Raw genomic sequence first — 19,963 nt, 5'->3', positions numbered from 1 at the left:
ATTAAACATACGGTAGTACATGATAATTTTTTCCTGGAATTTTCTTCTGGGGAAAGTTGAAAAGAAAAACAGCAAATTGAAAACTGGCAATGCAATTGTGAAGGAAAAGTTTGTACCTCTGGGTGAAGAGGAAACAAAAGTATTTGGTGGCGACCCTTTTTGTGAAAGGCTTCTCTGCAGAAATTTTCTAATCAAACACGTGACCTTAAAAAACACAGCATGTTTCGAACTATATCAAAAAAGGAAACTTACTGTGATGTTTGGATTTGGATTCATTTCTTTATTGAATACTCCATGAGAGAGACTTTCCATGTCGATGGAAAAACTATCGGATCTATCAGTAGGTGTGTATTGGAATCCATTAGTATGATCCAAAATTGAAATATTTTGAGTTGACTTCTTCTCTTCTGACACACCATCCTCGTAGGAAGATGCTAAATCCTATGAAGAACCCGACCAGATACAATCACAGGAAAACAGAAAAAAAAAACCCCGAGATATTATACTTACCAACTTTGGATTTTCCTTCATGTCCATCGTTTTCTCGATAAAGTGAAGGGAAGATTAACAGAAAAAGAAAACAATAAAGGGAGGTTCAGAAGGAAGAAGAAGAAGTGGGATTAAGAGTCTATATAGTGTCAGCAACTGCGTATCGAGTGGGGCAGTCTCAATCAAACCATCTGATTACAACAAAGAGATTTTCCAACACGAAAAAAAGTATTATTTAAAATCAAAGAAATCTCGTGATTTGCAAATAAGACTTTTGACAGAGAGAAAAAACACCAATTGGATAATAGTTGCAGAAGAAAGACAAGTCTTTTTTTTTTTACTCTAAAGACCGATGAAATGAACTGGCTTTATAACAACGTTGGATGGTTCCTTGAAGTTGGCAAGTGGTGTTTTATTTTCAAATTTTTGTTTCTTTTTCCTAGAGAGGAGAGAGAGACAAGGTCAAAATACTTAAAATTGTAAAGGGTGAAAGTACACCAATAGTCCATATATTGTGAATTTTGTATAATGGGATAATGTGATCTGCTAACTCGATGATTAAATGGGATAATGCGATAGGTTAACTCAATAATTCAGATAGCAGCTGTCGAGGGTTTTTGAGTCGATGATACGTCTATTTTTATCAAATCGTTGTTCATATTTTGTATTATTTTATTTAATAAAACTTTAGTGCGTAAACTAAAACGGATACCATTGAACTATAAGTGATATACCGTTTATATCACTGCATTTTTTATTTTCCTATTTATAACAATAAACTTTGGTTTTAACTTTAATTATGCCACTGAGTTGTTAAAATCTAAAATATGTGATTGCATGGACAAAACGATATGATTTTTGAGCGCATGATACATCTATCTTTATCAAACGATCGTTATTCATATTTTGTATTATTTTAAACTTAATGAATAAAAAAATGGATACCATTAAACTTTAAGTGATATATCTATATCATTGATTTTTTTAATTTTTTAATTATAATAATAAACTTTGATTTTAACTTTAATTATATCATCGAGCTGTTAAAAATCAAACGATGTGATGATATGTATAAAATGATATTGTTTTGATGCAACCATTGATGTTTAAAACTATGTTGTTCCATGCACTAAACGTTAGGGTGTATCGATTTTGCTACTAAACTTTTTAATTGTTTCATTTTTTACATTGTACTTTTCCGTCAGCCAACAACAACCAATCACAACCCGTGAGAAGCATTATTTCGAGAAGACAAACAACATATCTAAAAATTAGCCTTATGGGACGATTATCGAAAGATATCAAAATATTAGCAAATCAAACTTTTAAATGGATTTTCAACGATTTTGAGTGAGTTTCTTGAAAAATCAATCCTAAGAGAAGAGCGATGAGTGAAATACAAACGTTTTGGTACCAATCTTTCCACAAAAGACAACAAGTGATGGGCGGTGATTGATTGTTGGTGGCAACTGAAAAAGTGCAGAGCCAAAAATGGAACTATTTGAAAGTTTAGTGGCAAAATCAATACATCCTGAACATTGTTTTGGGCATCAATAGTTGTCACCAAAACAACGTCATTTTGTCCACATTACCACAGTGACGAAAAGATCTGTGCATGTCATTGTGCCGCTAAAATTCAATAGCCTAGTGATATAATTAAAGTTAAAACCAAAGTTCAATGCTATAATTGAAGAGATTGAAAGTTCAGTATTATAAACGATACACAACTTAAAGTTCAGTGGTATATAGTGTAGTTTACCCAACTTTAATTTATTATGGATTAACTTATAATTTGACAATATCTGAAAGAAGTAGATAACAATGTTATGATTGTGCGGCCCTTAGTTGGAGGTGTATAGAAGAAAAACCATCAGCACTTTGATTACAATGTTAAGTTATTTGAAGGATTATGAAAATCGTATCAATTTTAAATTTGAGATGATAAGGATACATAGTATAGGCAGAAAAAGAGGGAAAGTCTCCTATTATATCATTTGTTCATTTTAGATGTAGGTGTCTCATGTTTTCGACGTTACTCTTTTAAATTTTTATACTGCAACGAATGTTAAAAAATCATTATCTACACATGTTACGTTTATATTTAAAAAATCATTTAAAAAACTTAAATTTAAAAATATATATAAACACGATACATATCATTTTTTTAACGGTCGTGACAAATTATAAATCCAAAATGATAATGAAAAAAATATTAGACACCTACCTAAAATATTTTTATACACTTAAAATGAACAAATAATATAATTTGAGCAGTTTTAAAAAACATGTAAAATTATGGGTTATATGTATGAATTTGGGATATGGATGTAGTAAGCTTAGATCCAAATTTATTCGGAACTCGAGTTAGTGTAGTTTAGAGCAAGTTTTGGGCTAGCTTGGACCAGACTAAATTTGAAGCTTACATGTTACAAAGTCTCAATGAAGGGTAGGGACCACCCGTTAAGTCATTTACATGTAGATGTTTATTTTAGTAATATTTCATGCCAAGTCGAGATAACCCATGTAGGCCTGTAAACGAACCGAACGCACACGAACGGAGGTATGTTCATGTTCGTTCATTTAATAAATAGACGAACATAAACGGACACGAACATAAACGAACAAAATTTTTTTTGTTCATGTTCGTTTATTAAGGAATATAATATGTTCATGTTCGTTCATTTAATAAATAAACGAACATAAACGAACACGAACATAAACGAACACGAACATAAATGAACACGAACATAAACGAACATAAACGTTGGAGACCCTACCTTCCATTGTTCTTTCATGAAAAATAGTCGACAATGCAAATAACCAAATCTACAGTGATAAATAGCGTAAGAGTTTATTAGCAGTGATGAAATGTTTGAAGATATTAAATATTTTGATCGATCTTTTAAAGATATTAAAATGATTCACACAACTTTAATTTAACGCTATAACATTTATCTTAGTGGTCCATGATTACATATGAACAATCATTTTTCGCTATTACACTCTTTTCAGAAATTGCATAGAAACCTTTGTTTTATTTTCTGGCAAATTCTATATATTTTTCTCTTTATTGATGTTCATATACTTACGATTGTTACCTTTATCTTCCCATCTATTTCTAGAAAGAAGTATGATGTTTTCTTGAGTTTTAGATGTGAAGATACCTGCAATAACTTTACATATCAACTATTAAGCCAAATAAAACAGAGAAAGAGATGAAAACATACCTGTAAAACTTCATATTGCACTATAATATAACTTGTTTTGAAGCTTTCAACGATTGTCTCCACTCTCTAGTGAACACTAGGGTTTGGGGAAAAAGGGGGAAATGAATATAGGTGCGATGTGCCTCACAGGTTAACATATTGGATTTAATCTCCAAATAAAATTGGGTTAATTATGGAGTTGGTCATCAGAATATCAGATTAATTAATATTTTTAAGATACTTACAAATTGGTCACCAAAATTGATTTAAGAAGATTGAGTTAAACATAAATGAATGAACATAAACGAACATAATCGAACGAACATAAACAAACATAACCGAACGAACATAATCGAACGTTCACGAACGTAAATGAACGAACGAGACCTATGTTCATGTTCGTTCATTTAATTAAACGAACAAAAAATATTGTTCATGTTCGTTCATTTAATAAATAAACGCACATAAACGAACTTCCCGCCGCACGGTTCACGAACGGTTCGCTGAACGTTCAGTTCCTTTACAGGCCTAAACCCATGAATGGACACCTTTCATATTTCATTTCCAAGCAAGGGATGATTACATTTCTCTTGACCCGGCACTTGGACCACCATATTTTACATCCAAACGCTTACTCTGGCATTTTTGGTCCCCTCTTTCTTGCAATTGTCATTGATAGAAAAGAAAGGCGCCACTTTACATGATCTTGCTCTTGCTGATCCTCCCTATCCACTTTACAAAGGCGTCAATGAGTCCTCTTTTTCTCCACAAAATCCACCTACCTGTACAAGTAAGGCTCCGGGGTATGCTATGGAGGGATTTCATTGGATTAAGTCCAAAATTTTCAGCTTTGGAGTAATGCAGGGTTTCATCAGTCGACCCTGTAGCATGTGTAACTTTATTATCCGGCTTAAATCACTTGCTTTTTTTTCTCTTCGATTTACTAGAAACCGTTAGTCACGTCGATTCATGATGCAGGCATGGCATCTATGGAACGAAGGGAATGCTTTGGAATTGATGGATCGTTACTCACCGATGAATTGCCAGATGAATACTCGAGATTCATCCATATCGGACTGTTGTGCATTCAAGAAGATGCATTTGAAAGGCCTACCATGTCATCTGTTATGGTACTGTTAAAAGGTGAAACCGTGACACTAAGCCAACTACAACAGCCTGCCTTCTCTATAGGAAGATTCGCCGAGCATTATCAAATATTCAGTAGGAGTTGCTTTGCCAACAGTTTATCGATTCCGAGCGTCGTACCTAGACGATTGACCCTCGGAACTCAGGTGATGATAACTTCATTTGACAGAAATTTAGCAATAGTAATCCAAGGGATGTTGTATGAAATGGCAAGTTTGTGAAAAAGCAACAATGAAAATGAAAGTTCCAATTGGCAACAAAGGCTACCATTGCAGTAGCCAAAAATCTACTGTACGAATATCCAAAGTAGATGGCAAAAACAAAGCCATTGATTATGAACCATTCAATTTCAATCTTCATCAATCATTTTACACTCTTGAGATATTTCTAGCAGATATTTTGATCAAGCCACAATGGCCGATGCAACTTTTCAGATATTTTCATCTCTCCCCTTTCCGCAAAATAGCTTAAATACCCTAAATTGGTATTCGTCACTCCGAACCATATCCCCTTCAAAGATCAATGGCAGCCATGGCAACAGCTCTCACCTCACTTTCTTCGAGCCCCAAACCATCTTTCTTCGACCACAAGTCATCCTTCCATGGCGCCCCGATTCCGTCTCGCTTCACTCCGATTAAATCCGCCTCCCAAAACTCCACCATTTCCATGTCCTTGACCCCTCCTTATGACTTGCAATCCTTTAAATTCCAACCCATCAAGGAATCCTCCGTTTCCCGCGAAATGACACGCCGCTACATGATGGACATGATCACCTACGCAGACACCGATGTTATAATCGTTGGCGCCGGCTCCGCAGGCCTCTCTTGCGCGTACGAGATCAGCAAAAACCCCGACATCCGTGTCGCCATAATCGAACAATCTGTCAGCCCTGGCGGAGGTGCATGGCTGGGCGGCCAGCTATTTTCGGCGATGGTCGTTCGAAAACCAGCACACAGGTTCCTCGACGAGCTCGGCATCCAGTACGACGTACAAGAAGATTGCGTGGTCATCAAGCATGCGGCTCTGTTCACATCGACAATCATGAGCAAGCTCTTGGCAAGGCCTAACGTAAAGTTGTTCAACGCCGTGGCGGCCGAGGATTTGATCGTTAAAGGGAACCGAGTCGCCGGCGTGGTGACGAACTGGGCCTTGGTGTCGATGAACCACGACACACAATCTTGTATGGACCCGAACGTGATGGAGTCGAAGATTGTGGTCAGTTCTTGTGGACACGATGGACCATTTGGAGCCACTGGTGTCAAGAGATTGAAGAGCATCGGCATGATCGACAGTGTTCCCGGAATGAAAGCACTGGACATGAACACGGCGGAGGATGCAATCGTCAGGCTTACAAGGGAAATCGTGCCTGGCATGATTGTTACTGGAATGGAAGTTGCAGAAATTGATGGAGCTCCAAGAATGGTAAACAATAATTCAATAAATTTTTAATTTTGATCTGAGTTTTTGAAGTTCTATAATGAAAAAAATTCTGGGTTTTGTTTTGAAGGGACCGACATTTGGAGCAATGATGATATCTGGGCAGAAGGCAGCACATTTGGCTTTGAAGGCATTGGGGCAGCCAAACGCCATTGATGGGACCTTGAGCGAAGCTGAAAGAGAAGAGGTGCAGCCAGAGTTTGTTCTTGCTGCTGCTGAAACAGAGGAGACCGTGGATGCTTGATTGGATAAAATTTCAGGGAATATCGGAGTAAATAAAGAAACGTGTGGATGAAAAATTAAGCCTTTTTCGAATGAATTTGATGGATTGGATGTGAGTCAAATGTGGACTTTTGTTTTGATTAATGTCCATGTAGTGTTTGAAGATGAAGAAAAATAAGATTCAGATTGAGATATTATTGTGTTTGATTCAGTTTTTTTTAACTTCAACTATTTTATAGTACATGTAATGTGACGAGATAAATCTTGAGTTACTTAAATTCAATTCGGTTAAATATTAATAAATACTCAAATTGAATGGATTCAATTTGAGTTTAAATTTAAATTGAGTTCTTAACGAACCGAAACAAGCTACTTGATATTAAAATGAAAAGCTCGCGATCAACTCTAAAAGACAATATATTAGATTTTTATTTTTTAAAATTAAATTATTAATGACATTAATATTTATATGTTATTTTTTAAAAATACAATATAAAGTTTTCATATATTTAAGGTTCAAATTTAAGTTTAAGTTTAGACCAAACTTAAGTCCAAGGTCTAAAAATGTTTCAGTCAAGTTTCAATTTTTAATTTTTAATTTGAATTGAACTTAATAATTTTAAATCTACAAACTTATAAGTCAAATCAATATGAGATTTAAACTTTTCAAATCAAGTCAAATTCAACAATACTCAAATTAAATTCTAGCACGAAACGTGAGACCTCAATTGTAAAGGAATTGTTGTTATTCCTTAAGATACAAGATTTGAGTACTAAGAATGTCAATTATGTGTACGTTTAATGTTAATTGAGTGAAAGTTATCTTTAAATAAATAATGCATTATATTTATCACAAATTAATAATAATACTAATAATAAACTATACTTATTTACCGTCCTAATCAAGATAAGGGATAAAGGCTTAAAGCCCATATCAAATGAGGGCTATAAAGAAATGCCCATACTGAATAAAATGGTAAAAATAATATGGATAAACTATAGTAGTGACCACCTAATTATAGTCTCTTTTTATTTCGACCATCATTTTTGAATTTTTATCAATTAGGTCATCTGACTATTTAAATACATTTAATCAGGTCACTTGCCGTTAATATTTAATGAAAGTGTTGACATGAAAGTTAATAAAATTGGTATAAACATTCGATTCTCAATATTTATATATATATTATAACAATTTGGTCATAATTTTAATTTAATTAATAAATTTAATCTCCAATTAGATAATGACATGTGTCAATACTTATTAACTTTAATTATTTAATTTATTTTGTGTACAACCAGATGGTGACACGTATCACCACTTAATTTTTGATATAAAACATTGTGAATAAATAAATTGCAACTAGGCTTCCCTATGCACATCTAAAGCATTGGGCTAAGCCATACACTTCATATTGTTTTACAACATATCGTATATCGAATAATTATTTTAATTAATTGGTTTATGTTTTGATTTTATATAAAATGTTTAGATATATCAAATATTTTATTACTTTCTAATATATTTAAAAATACGTTTGAAAAAAATTCTCGGCTAATTCTCCTCCCCTCTATCTTTCTTATTTACATTTGTGTTAATTTGCTTAAATTATTCGTTAAGCAACATCATAATCAGCCATTAATGCCAAGTCCAGGCAGACAACAGCTTCGAAGTTTCAAGTTTGCTACTTTTAGCTGATTCTTTAAGATTTTGACAGTCATTTTACTACAACTCGATTAAACAAGTTTGTTTTCTTCTTTAAATTTAAGTTATTCGAGTAAATTCAAATTTTGAATTTGAATTTGAGTTTAAATCATATTTTATTAAAAATCAAAAATTAAAATGATGCAGTTTCAGTCTTTAGATAAGCAATCGTGTTACTATTTGATTTTACATTCTTTATTTCTCCAATTCCTCAATTGTATTAAGTATATTTTTAATCAAAATTTTAATCATATATTCTTCAACCACCATGGAGTTTGTGTAAATTACCTCTTTTTGATAGTACATTTTCTTTTTTTAATTTAATCCCTCAATTTTTTATCTTATTTTATTTGGTCATTTGATTAGATCTCTTTACAATTTTTTTCTTCTCATAAATTTTTTATTCTTTTATCCTCCCATCAATATTTTTTTCTCAAACTTCATTCTTTAGAAAAGTAATATGTTTTTTTATTAAGGTAAGGTGATTACAAAATAGTATCTATTGTAAATACTCTTAATCATTTGACAATGAACGCTTAATCACCATGCTATAGTCACTAGTGATTGACGTAACTTGGTTCGTGCTTTAGAAAAGTAATATTATATAATTATAAAGGATATTTGATTTATTAAATAATATTATAAATCTTACACATATGAAAAAGAATATTAATATAAAGTTAGAGAGAATCTTTTAAATCAAAACCAATCAATATCATTAGATTATAAATAATTACATTGAAATTTGAACATAAATCTTAACATATATATTCGATTTAGTTTGATTTAAAAAATTTAAATAATAAAATATAATATTAAATTTGACAAACTTAAATTTTTTTACTTGACTTTATGTGATTAAATACCAATGGTGAAACCATTAAAGAGACATTTGGTTCGCGAAAAAGATCATTATCAAGAGCAATGACCTTTTCCAAAATTGTATTCCCATTTTTGGTTAAAGAAAAAGATCATTATCATGTAATAACTTATTATCAATATTATCATTTTTTGGGTTAAAATGGTGGAAATGTCATTACCACTAAATTCTTAGGTAATGAACAATTCCACCACTTTAGATACAAATACCCTTGAAATAATAAATTTTTATATGAATTCTTCTAAATTTTTATTCTTTGTGTTTTACTAAAAATTATAAACTTAATAATAATAATAATAATATATAAATATTTTAATTTAGTAAATTTGAGTAGTTGAAATTAGTTTATATTTTCTAATCATTTATAATTTTATGAGGTGAAAATTTTATTATTGTAAAAAAATATAATTACTTAAAATAATATTTAATTTTGAGTTATTAAAAAATAGATAAAAATAATATTTATCCACTCGATATTACAATATTATTTTTCATATTATATTATATTATATATAAATAAAAAAGATACTTATAAAATTTATTTAAAAATATAAGTTTGATATATTAATTATATTAATTATATGTTAAATGTATTTTTCCTTTAAATTTAGATAATGTAACAATTAAAATATTTTTATAAAATTTTATACAAATATTTATAACTTAATATTAAAGTTTTACTTTTTTTTTTAATATATATCACAAGGATAATTTGGTAAAATATGCATTCAAGTAATCTCATATTTCTCTAACCAAACATTATAATATTACATTCCTGTTAAACAAACCAAATAGAGTAATACAACATTCCCAAAATAATATTATATTTCGGTAATATTACATTCTGTAAATCAAACATGCACCGTAAAAGATTAGAGGGGGCCATGGCCCCAATTATATATATATATATATATTAAATTCTAAGTTTAATTTTAAAATATATATAATAAAATATTAAATTTATTTATTTCAACAAATATGTATACTATTTTATAATTTAAAAACTGCTTGAATATTATTTATTAAAAATAATTGATATCTATTTTTTATTATTGTTTTTTTAAAATAAATGAAAATTTATTTCCCTTTGTCATTTCTATTTTTAATATATAATTTTTTTGTATTTTATTATTTTTCTTCTTTAAGTTGAGGACTTCAATCAAGGTATTAAGTGTTCAATTTTTAATTTCATTTTTACTTAAAGGCAATTTTTTCAAAATTTTTCAATTTAATTCATATTTATGGTTTTATTTCAAATACCTATATTTATTATGTATGTTCATGAATTTTTCATTTCCATAATAAAAATTTAGGCACAATTCTATATAACATTATTATTGATTTTTTTTTTGAAAATAACCAATATATTTCATTTATCGAAAGTCGTATCAACAAACGTTTTTCCAGTTACATAGTGAACAAATACAGTCGTGACTATCATAAATAAAATATAACAATGATCGCTTAGTGATAGCCTAATAAACAAAAACATTACCAAGTGAATCAACGATGCACATAAACTGATCACACCAACAACTCCGAGCATCAAACATGGAGGAGAGAAACTTGAAGAAGAACCAAAATGACCAACAGAAAAAACGATCTCCCCTTAACGACAATCCCATCCGACACATTTATACGATAACCAACGAATCGTCTTGTACAAACGAACAGAGGAACTACACATGGGGAACGCAACCAACTATGAATTCATATAAAATAGTAGACCGATAAGAAAACCAAATTTAAAAACCTGCATCGATAGCCATGATACCCTTTATCAAAAAGGGCCAAGAGAAACATTATTATTATTAAACTAAGTTAAAACTAACAATGAAACTAATAAAATAAAGAACGAACGATGAATTTTTGAACAAAAGGATTTTAAAAATTTATAATATTTTTATTAATATGATATTATGATATACAATTTACATTGACAACACCACCCCAGTCATCTCCGCCCTCGAACGACACCACGAATTCAACAGGTACCCCCCTCTGCTTTGTCTTGTGAAGTCAACAGTTAAGGACATTTCCATCTTGTATGAAAAGGGATGTGTGAAAACTTCTGCAGGAAAAAAGAATAATTCGTCTCGGATTATTACCATTGTAACGGTTTCTTCTGTTGCTTTTGCGGTACTCGTCATCTCCGGCTGCATCTTCATCTTTTTGAGGGCGAGGAAGTCGAAGCTGAAACCTGAAAATAAGTGAAAAACAATCGACTTTTATTGATTATTCTGTACATGTTCTTTTTCCTTTAACAACCTACATGAATCATTCTTAGCTTATGACTATGTCTGCCATCGACAGGTGTAGGTAAAGCGCCTAAATCCGACGACGAAATCAGAAGTGCAGAGGCTCCGCAATATGATTTCAGCACCATTAGTGCTGCAACAAATCACTTCTCTAATTCAAATAAGCTTGGACAAGGTGGATTTTGTTTGAAAAGTCAAGTGGCACTACCACTTGCCAAACTTTCGGTGGAAAGTTGAGGAAAACAAAATATTAAATTTGTCAAATTTAGGGGCACCGAATGCACAACTGAAATTGTTGGTTTTTTGGGTAATGAGATAATTAATTTTAGTCATTATAATTTAGAGTATTTATAAATTAGTCCTTAAGCTTCAACTATAAATACCCTAGCTCATTTAGCTTCAAAACCATCCCAAAGCATTCTAGCTTTCTTCCAATACTAGATAGAATTTAGAGAGTTTCTTGAGAGTTGTTTTCTCCTTTTTATCAAGAGAGAATTATCATTATTTTCTCCTTGGTCGATTGAGAGAAGTTGTAATTCCTATTTTCTCATAGTGAAATTCTTTTACCGTTGCCCGTGGTTTTTACCCTATATTATTTAGGGGTTTTCCACATAAATTTTGTATCTATTTTATCTTCATATTTTTTTCTCAAATTATTAGTTGCGATTTTGCTCTATCTGATAGCCGTATTCCGCAACAATTGGTATCAGAGCCAAATTAGAGTGTGTAATATATGCTTATTGTCTTTGTGATTGCTACCAAAAGGTGGATCCTCCAACATAAGAAAGTAAGAAGTTTATTACCCATTCTTTGAATGTTCCAGAGAACTATTCACGATAGTGAAATAGTGGGAGCTATCCATAAAATAAGCTATGACAACGAAATTTGATATTGAAAAATTCAATGAGAGAAATTTCTTATTGTGGAAATTGAAGATGAAGGCCATCATGAGGAAAGACGGTTGTCTAGTAGCTATCAGTGAAAGGCCGGTGGATTTCACAGATGACAACAAATGGATCGAAATGGACGGGAATGCTATGACAAACTTTCATCTAGCATTAGCAGATGAAGTATTGTCAAGCATCGAGGAGAAGAAGACAACTAAGGAGATATGAGATCATCTCACCAAACTGTACGAGGCCACATCGTTGCACAATAAAATTTTCCTTAAGAGGAAATTGTACACTCTTCGGATGCCAGAATCTACTTCAGTAACGGAGCACTTAAACACGTTGAACACTTTATTTTCTTAGCTTACATCCTTAAGATGTACAATAGGAGAACAAGAACGTGCTGAACTTCTACTTCAAAGTCTACCTGATTCGTTTGATCAACTCATCATCAACTTGACAAATAGTAATGTCACCACTTTAGTCTTCGATGACGTTGCAGCTGCTGTTCTCCAAGAAGAAAATCGGTGCAAGAACAAGGAAGACAGAAAAGTAAATCTGCAACAAGCAGAAGTGTTGACAACGATGAGAGGGAGATCAACAGAACGTGGCCAAAGTAGCAGTCACAAACATGGTAGATCGAAGTCGAGGAGCAAGAAGAATTTAAAGTGCTACAACTGTGGAAAAAAGGGTCGCTTGAAGAAGGATTGTTGGAGTCTAAATAAAAACTCCAATCCACAAGGCAATACCACAAACACTTCAGATGATGGAGATTGTAACATCCGCAATACCGGGTTAGTAACTAAATTGTAAAGTTTCAGAATTTGGTGACTAAAGTAGAAGAATGAAAATAGTTCAATGATTATTGGAAATATATTATGAAGGTTATTTAGTAATTATTAGAGGAAATAAAGGGTAAAAGGGTCATTTGACTAGAAAGATTTTTATATTTCTTTTAAGGTTATAAAACACATGGAAAGGGTGATAAGAAAAGAAAAGTCTGGAGCTTGGGTTATCTCCTTCCTCTTCTCTTCTCGTAAGCTCCATGACAAAGGTAAATTTAATTTCAGTTGGTTAATTCTTGAGTTTTAAGTTTAGTTTTGATTCTTGGGATGCTAAGAAAGATTATTTAGAGACTAAAGTAGGTTGAAACTTCAAAATGGATGAGTTATGAAGGATTAAATATGAAGAGTTTTTAAGTGAATTAGTGAAATAAAAGGAGTTAATAGATTTTGAAGTTGATTTTGACTTTTCAAGGGTTAAATTAAGATATATGAAGTGATAAAATGAGTTTTAAAACATGTTGAAAATCTGGAATGATTCTGGAAGTTAATAAAGAAGAGAGAATATTAAGGTTCAAGAAGAGGTAAATGAACATAAATGAGTTTAAACATGTGTATATGAGTTGAGATCATGAAAGGGGATGAAAGATGAAGCATTTGAGTTGAATTGAGTAGATTTTCGGGCTTAAAAATGAATTCTGGGCTATGTGCATCGTGCACATTCAATGTGCACCGATGCATCAAGAGTAAATTTCTAGAATTGTTCAGAGTATATCGATGCATAGGAAGTGCATCGATGCACCCCCTTAAAATGAAAACATCGAAGGTAAATTGTGTATCGATGCATGGGTGGTGCATTGATGCACATGTTAAAGAATGCATCGATGCACTGTAGAATGTATCGATGCACTTCAAGGGGAATTTGAAATAGACATTACTTTTGGCCTAAGAAATGATAGATTAGAGTATATTAATGGGATACTGATATGTATTAATATATGATTATGTAGACATAAAACATGAACAAGTTCCGGAGCGATTATCAAGTCAAGATTCGATCGAAAGAAAGGAAATCATAAAAACGGTATTGACTAGTGAGGCTAGGTGAGTGCATATGATTATAGTATATGATTATATGGAAATTATACTTGCGATAAGTCTATTTTCATGTTCTGAATTTATGAATGCATGAAAATAAGTATAGTTGGTAGCCGTTAGTATGTGAATATGTATTGTTATATTCTTTTATATGTGATATGATTTATGTGATGATGTGACTCTGTGATTTAAGTTATATGATTATAAACTATGTAAATAATTATGACTTATGTAATGACAAGAGAAAGTGATATAAGCTATGTGGTATAAATATAAATGATTATATGAACATGTAATATAAGTGATGTGATGAAGATCTATGTTTTTATATGTCTATGAGAAGTATGTGCTATGTGATGTATATATGAGCTATGCGATCCTATGAGAATATGAAAAGAGATATGTGAACATATGAATTATATGAAAAGTGATATGAATTACATGAAAAGAAGCCATATGTCTACATGTATATGTGAAAGAAGCTATGAGCTTATATGAACATATGATATGAAAATGTATAGTGAAATGAGATAAGTGAAAATGCCCATGTTATGTGTATTGAGAGCTAGCGGTATAGTTTACATGCTAAGAGTTGAGGGTCTACACGGTCCTTCGGGACATAGTGGTCATTCGGGACATATGTGTTATATGTAGTCCTTTGGGACATCTACGTGGTCCTTCAGGACAAATTCTACGCGCCTCTAGTGGGAATTATACGAGCTGTGGTGACAGCATAGTGCACAACCTCAATAGACTCACATATCTACAGTTCTCACATGTGTACATGGGCTAATAAAGAAATAACAACAAAAATATTACATGTGATTTGTATGCTTTTATGCTATGAATTGTATTATATGATTTATATGATGATATGTGGATTGTATGATTAAATGAGTAAAATGTTGGTTAAAATGCTAGGTATAAGAGGATATGTATGAAGTGAGATAAATAATAATGATATTGATAATGAAATGAGGGTAATGATAGAAATGATGAGTATATGTGTATATATGTTCTTACATGTAATTATATATTGCATATGTGTTATAGGGATTTGTTACATGAATAAGGGTATGATTGATAACAATAATAGTTCATGCATGATTATAAGTTATAGTTTACATTATACGTTTATTTGTCTCACTAAGTCATAGACTTAGCGTGTGATTGTTTCACACGTAGGTACAGAATCGAGAAGAGAAGCGAATAAGAGCAAAACAGATCAGCATCTCCCTTACAAAATTTCAGATCAAAAAATAGATAATTTAAATGTGTTTGGTTATTTTGAATATAGTTGACATGTACTAATTGCTTGAGTTGAAAATGCTCTGATTGATTTTGGTTATTTTGGTCGCTTTATGTAAATAAACCGCTTTTATTTTAATGAAAGTTTTAAATTTTCTTTGAATTTTCTCAAGAGTCAAAGTTTAAAAAGTCAATGTGACACCTCAGACTCGTATTTGGGTCAGGTACGGGTTGGGGGTGTTACATTTAATGGTATCAGAGCTATGGTTTAGCCGATTCTCGGCATAAACTGAAGTCCAAAGGGTCATAAAATGTGTACTTGTCAACACAGAGTGAAAATTTCTGATTTGATAGGGTAAGGAGTATATTGTCTTGCCAATAGAATAAGATTTGTATAATATTGTAGAAATTGATTATAGAAATTATCGAAGTGAATCGATAACTGACAAATCTGATGGTGATAGCAATTCACCTGCCCTGGCCAGGTAGGATGAAGAGCAGAAACCTCAGAAAGTGTCTTATAAGATTAAAGGTTGATTTCAGAAAATTGAAATCATATTTGAATAGTGATAAAAGGTTCTCACTGTTTCGAATCGAAAAAAGTGATATGGAGAAGTTTTGTTATAAAGTGAATAAGATAGAATATGATGAGCAAGTGTCACCATAAGGATGTTAAAAGATCTAAGGATGTGGTTAAAATTTGTGGAGAGTTCGAGAATAAGTACATCAGTGACAATCGTATAAGATATATACATCCAGAGTTGATGAGTTTGAAATAAAGGAATAGTACTGTGTATAAGCAAGAATGTTGATAGAATAAGGGTTTGTATTTTGGATAGAAAGAGTTAGCGTTGGCTAACCAGATTATGTGATGGAAAAGGTATAGAGATTTGTATTAATATATGTGATGATGTGACTCTGTGATATAAGTTATATGATTATAAACTATGTAAATAATAATGACTTATGTAATGACAAGAGAAAGTGATATAAGCTATGTGGTATAAATATAAATGATTATATGAACATGTAATATAAGTGATGTGATGAAGATCTATGTTTTTATATGTCTATGAGAAGTATGTGCTATGTGATGTATATATGAGCTATGCGATCCTATGAGAATATGAAAAGAGATATGTGAACATATGAATTATATGAAAAGTGATATGAATTACATGAAAAGAAGCCATATGTCTACATGTATATGTGAAAGAAGCTATGAGCTTATATGAACATATGATATGAAAATGTATAGTGAAATGAGATAAGTGAAAATGCCCATGTTATGTGTATTGAGAGCTAGAGGTATAGTTGGCATGCCAAGAGTTGAGAGTCTACGCGGTCCTTTGGGACATAGTGGTCATTCGGGACAAATTTTACGCGCCCCTAGTGGGAATTATACGAGCTATGGTGACAGCATAGTACACAACCTCAATAGACTCACATATCTACAGTTCTCACATGTATACATGGGCTAATAAAGAAATAACAACAAACATATTACATTTGATTTGTATGCTTTTATGCTATGAATTGTATTATATGATTTATATGATGATATGTGGATTGTATGATTAAATGAGTAAAATGATGGTTAAAATGCTAGGTATAAGAGGATATGTATGAAGTGAGATAAATAATAATGATATTGATAATGAAATGAAACGAGGCTAATGATGGAAATGATGAGTATATGTGTATATATGTTCTTACATGTAATTATATATTGCATATGTGTTATATGGATTTGTTACATGAATAAGGGTATGATTGATAGCAGTAATAGTTCATGCATGATTATAAGTTATAGTTTACATTATATGTTTATTTGCCTCACTAAGTCATAGACTTAGCGTGTGATTGTTTCACACGTAGGTACAAAATCGAGAAAAGAAGCGAAGAAGAGCAAGACAAGTCAACATCTCCCTTACAACATTTCAGATCAGAAAATAGATAATTTAAATGTGTTTGGTTATTTTGAATATAGTTGGCATGTACTTATTGATTGAGTTGAAAATGCTCTGATTGATTTTGGTTATTTTGGTCGCTTTATGTAAATAAACCGATTTTATTTTAATGAAAGTTTTAAATTTTCTTTGAATTTTCTCAAGATTCAAAGTTTGAAAAGTCAATGTGACAGAGATGCTTTATGCTGTGAAGCGTCAACCACCGTAGAAGGCAGAAAAGATTTGCAAATATGGCTCATTGATTCGGGAGCAACATATCACATGACCTCAAGAAGAGAATGATTCAATCATTATGAACCTGTCTCAGGAGGATCTGTGTATAGTTACAATGATCATGCCTTAGAGAGCGTTGGCGTGGAAACCTTCAAATTGAAGATGTATGATGGAACAATTAAAGTTGTTCGAGATGTGCGGCACGTGAAAGACCTAAAGAAAAATTTATTATCCTACGGATTGTTGGATAATAATGCAAGCAAGATTGAAACACGGAAATGAATCATGAAGGTGTTCCGTGGAGCGCTTGTGGTGCTGAAAGGCGAAAAGATAGCAACAAACTTATACATGCTGAAGAGGGAGACTTTGCTAGAAGAAGAAGCCTCTGTTGCCCCATGTAGTTCAAATTATGCAATGCTATGGCATCAGAAACGTGGACACATGTCAGAACAAGGAATGAAAGTCCTTGTGGAGCAAAAACTACTTCTGGGCTTCAAAGGTATCACTTACTTTGTGTGAGCATTGCATAACAAGTAAGCAGCACCGGTTGAAATTCAACACATCAAATTCCAGAGGCAAAAATGTTCTAGAGTTGGTTCACTCTGACGTATGACAAGCACCAGTTACATCCCTAGGCGGAGCAAAGTACTTTGTCTCATTTATTGATGACTACTCTAAGAGATGTTGGGTGTACCCTATTAAGAAGAAGTCAGATGTATTTTCAACTTTCAAAAACTTCAAAGCGCGGGTGGAACTTGATTCTGGAAATAAGATCAAGTGTTTCAGAACAGATAATGGAGGAGAATACACAAGCGAAGAATTTGATGACTTTTGCATGAAAGAATGCATCAAAACACAATTCACAGTGGCGAACACTCCTCAACAAAATGGAGTGGCAGAGCGGATGAACAGAACCTTGTTAGAAAGAACAAGAGCAATGTTGAGGGATGCAGGCCTAGAAAAATCATTATGGGCAGAAGCAGTCAATACCGCATGTTATTTGGTGAATCGAGCTCCATTAACTACAATAGAGCTGAAGACACCAATATAGATGTGGACTGGTAAACCAGCTGATTATTCAAACCTCCATGTATTTGGAAGTGTTGTGTACGTGATGTACAACTCCCAAGAAATTTCAAAGTTGGATCCAAAATCCAGGAAATGCAAATTCTTGGGGTATGCTGATGGTGTAAAGAGGTATCGCTTGTGGGATCCCACTGCCTGTAAAGTGATAATCAAAGGGATATTATCTTTGTAGAAGATAAACTAAAAAGAAAAGAAGACGATGATAGCACTGAAAAGTCAGAGACTACACAGATACATGTGGAAAAGGAGGTTGAACAAGGAGATTCTTCTGAAGCAGAACCAACACATGATGAACAAGATCCAGAGAGTTCTGAAGCTCCAACAACTCGTCAATCAGATCGTGTGAGAAGACGTCCCAATTGGCACTCAGATTATGTTATAGAAGGTAATATTGCATACTGCCTTTTAACAGAGGACGGTGAGCCATCAATATACCATGAGGCAATAAACAACTCAGATGCTTCATTATGGATGATGGCGATGCAAGAAGAAATTGAAGCCCTTCATAAAAATAATACATGGGACCTTGTGCCACTACCACAAGGAAGGAAGCCAATTGGTAACAAATGGGTCTTCAAAATCAAGCGAAATGGTGACTATCAAGTTGAGAGGTATCATGCAAGACTGGTGGTCAAAGGATATGCTCAAAAGAAGGTATTAATTTCAATGAAATATTTTCTCCTGTGGTTCAACTAACAACAGTTCGAGTAGTTTTGGCAATGTATGCTACATTGAACTTACATATAGAGCAGCTAGATGTTAAAACAGCTTTTCTTCATAGAAATCTTGAAGAAGCGATTTACATGCTCCAGCGTGAAGGTTTTGAAGAAAAAGAAAAGAAGAACTTGGTTTACAGGTTGAACAAATCTCTGTACGGTTTAAAGCAGGCGTCGAGATGTTGGTATAAGAGATTTGATTCCTTCATTATGTGCCTTGGATATAACAGACTTAATGCGAACCCTTGTGCTTATTTCAAGAGGTCTGGTGATAATGATTTTGGTATATTGCTGTTGTATATGGATGACATGTTGGTTGAAGGACCCAACAAAGATCATATTGAAGAATTGAAGGCACAACTGGCTAGGGAATTTGAAATGAATGACTTGGGATCAACAAACAAGATTCTAGGGATGCAAATTCACCGAGACAGAAGTAATAGGAAGATATGGCTTTCACAAAAGAATTATTTGAAGAAGATCTTGTCACGATTCAACATGCAAGATTGTAAGCCAATTTCTACCCCTCTTCCTAATAACTTCAAATTATCCTCCAGTATGAGTCCTAACAGTGAAAAAGAGAGGATGAAGATGTCTTGAGTACCATATGCATCAGC

The 19,963-nt window shown here is 32.5% G+C and overlaps 1 protein-coding gene and 1 pseudogene across 1 annotated transcript; both read left to right on the top strand.

The window, feature by feature from the left end:
- Nucleotides 1-5,354: 5,354 nt before the first annotated feature.
- On the top strand, nt 5,355-6,694 carry LOC120189402 (thiamine thiazole synthase 2, chloroplastic). The gene is made up of 2 exons (XM_039192694.1): nt 5,355-6,263; nt 6,349-6,694. Exons 1-2 carry the CDS (start codon nt 5,364-5,366, stop codon nt 6,520-6,522), a joined length of 1,074 nt encoding a protein of 357 aa, XP_039048625.1. The 5' UTR covers nt 5,355-5,363; the 3' UTR covers nt 6,523-6,694.
- A 3,942-nt stretch (nt 6,695-10,636) lies between these two features.
- LOC120190048 overlaps nt 10,637-19,963 on the top strand; it is a 29,934-nt pseudogene continuing 20,607 nt past the window's right edge.

The sequence above is a fragment of the Hibiscus syriacus genome, unplaced genomic scaffold (assembly GCF_006381635.1).
Source record: "Hibiscus syriacus cultivar Baekdansim isolate YM2019G1 unplaced genomic scaffold, ASM638163v2 tig00004072_pilon, whole genome shotgun sequence".
NCBI classification, from domain to species: domain Eukaryota; kingdom Viridiplantae; phylum Streptophyta; class Magnoliopsida; order Malvales; family Malvaceae; genus Hibiscus; species Hibiscus syriacus.
This window is presented reverse-complemented; position numbering and strand designations above follow the sequence as displayed.

Excerpts from the sequence above, each read along its gene's own strand:
- LOC120189402 (XM_039192694.1), top strand. The coding sequence starts at position 5,364 with ATGGCAGCCATGGCAACAGCTCTCACCTCACTTTCTTCGAGCCCCAAA. Across the intron at positions 6,264-6,348 it reads TTGATGGAGCTCCAAGAATG|GGACCGACATTTGGAGCAAT; the intron begins GTAAACAATAAT and ends TTTGTTTTGAAG.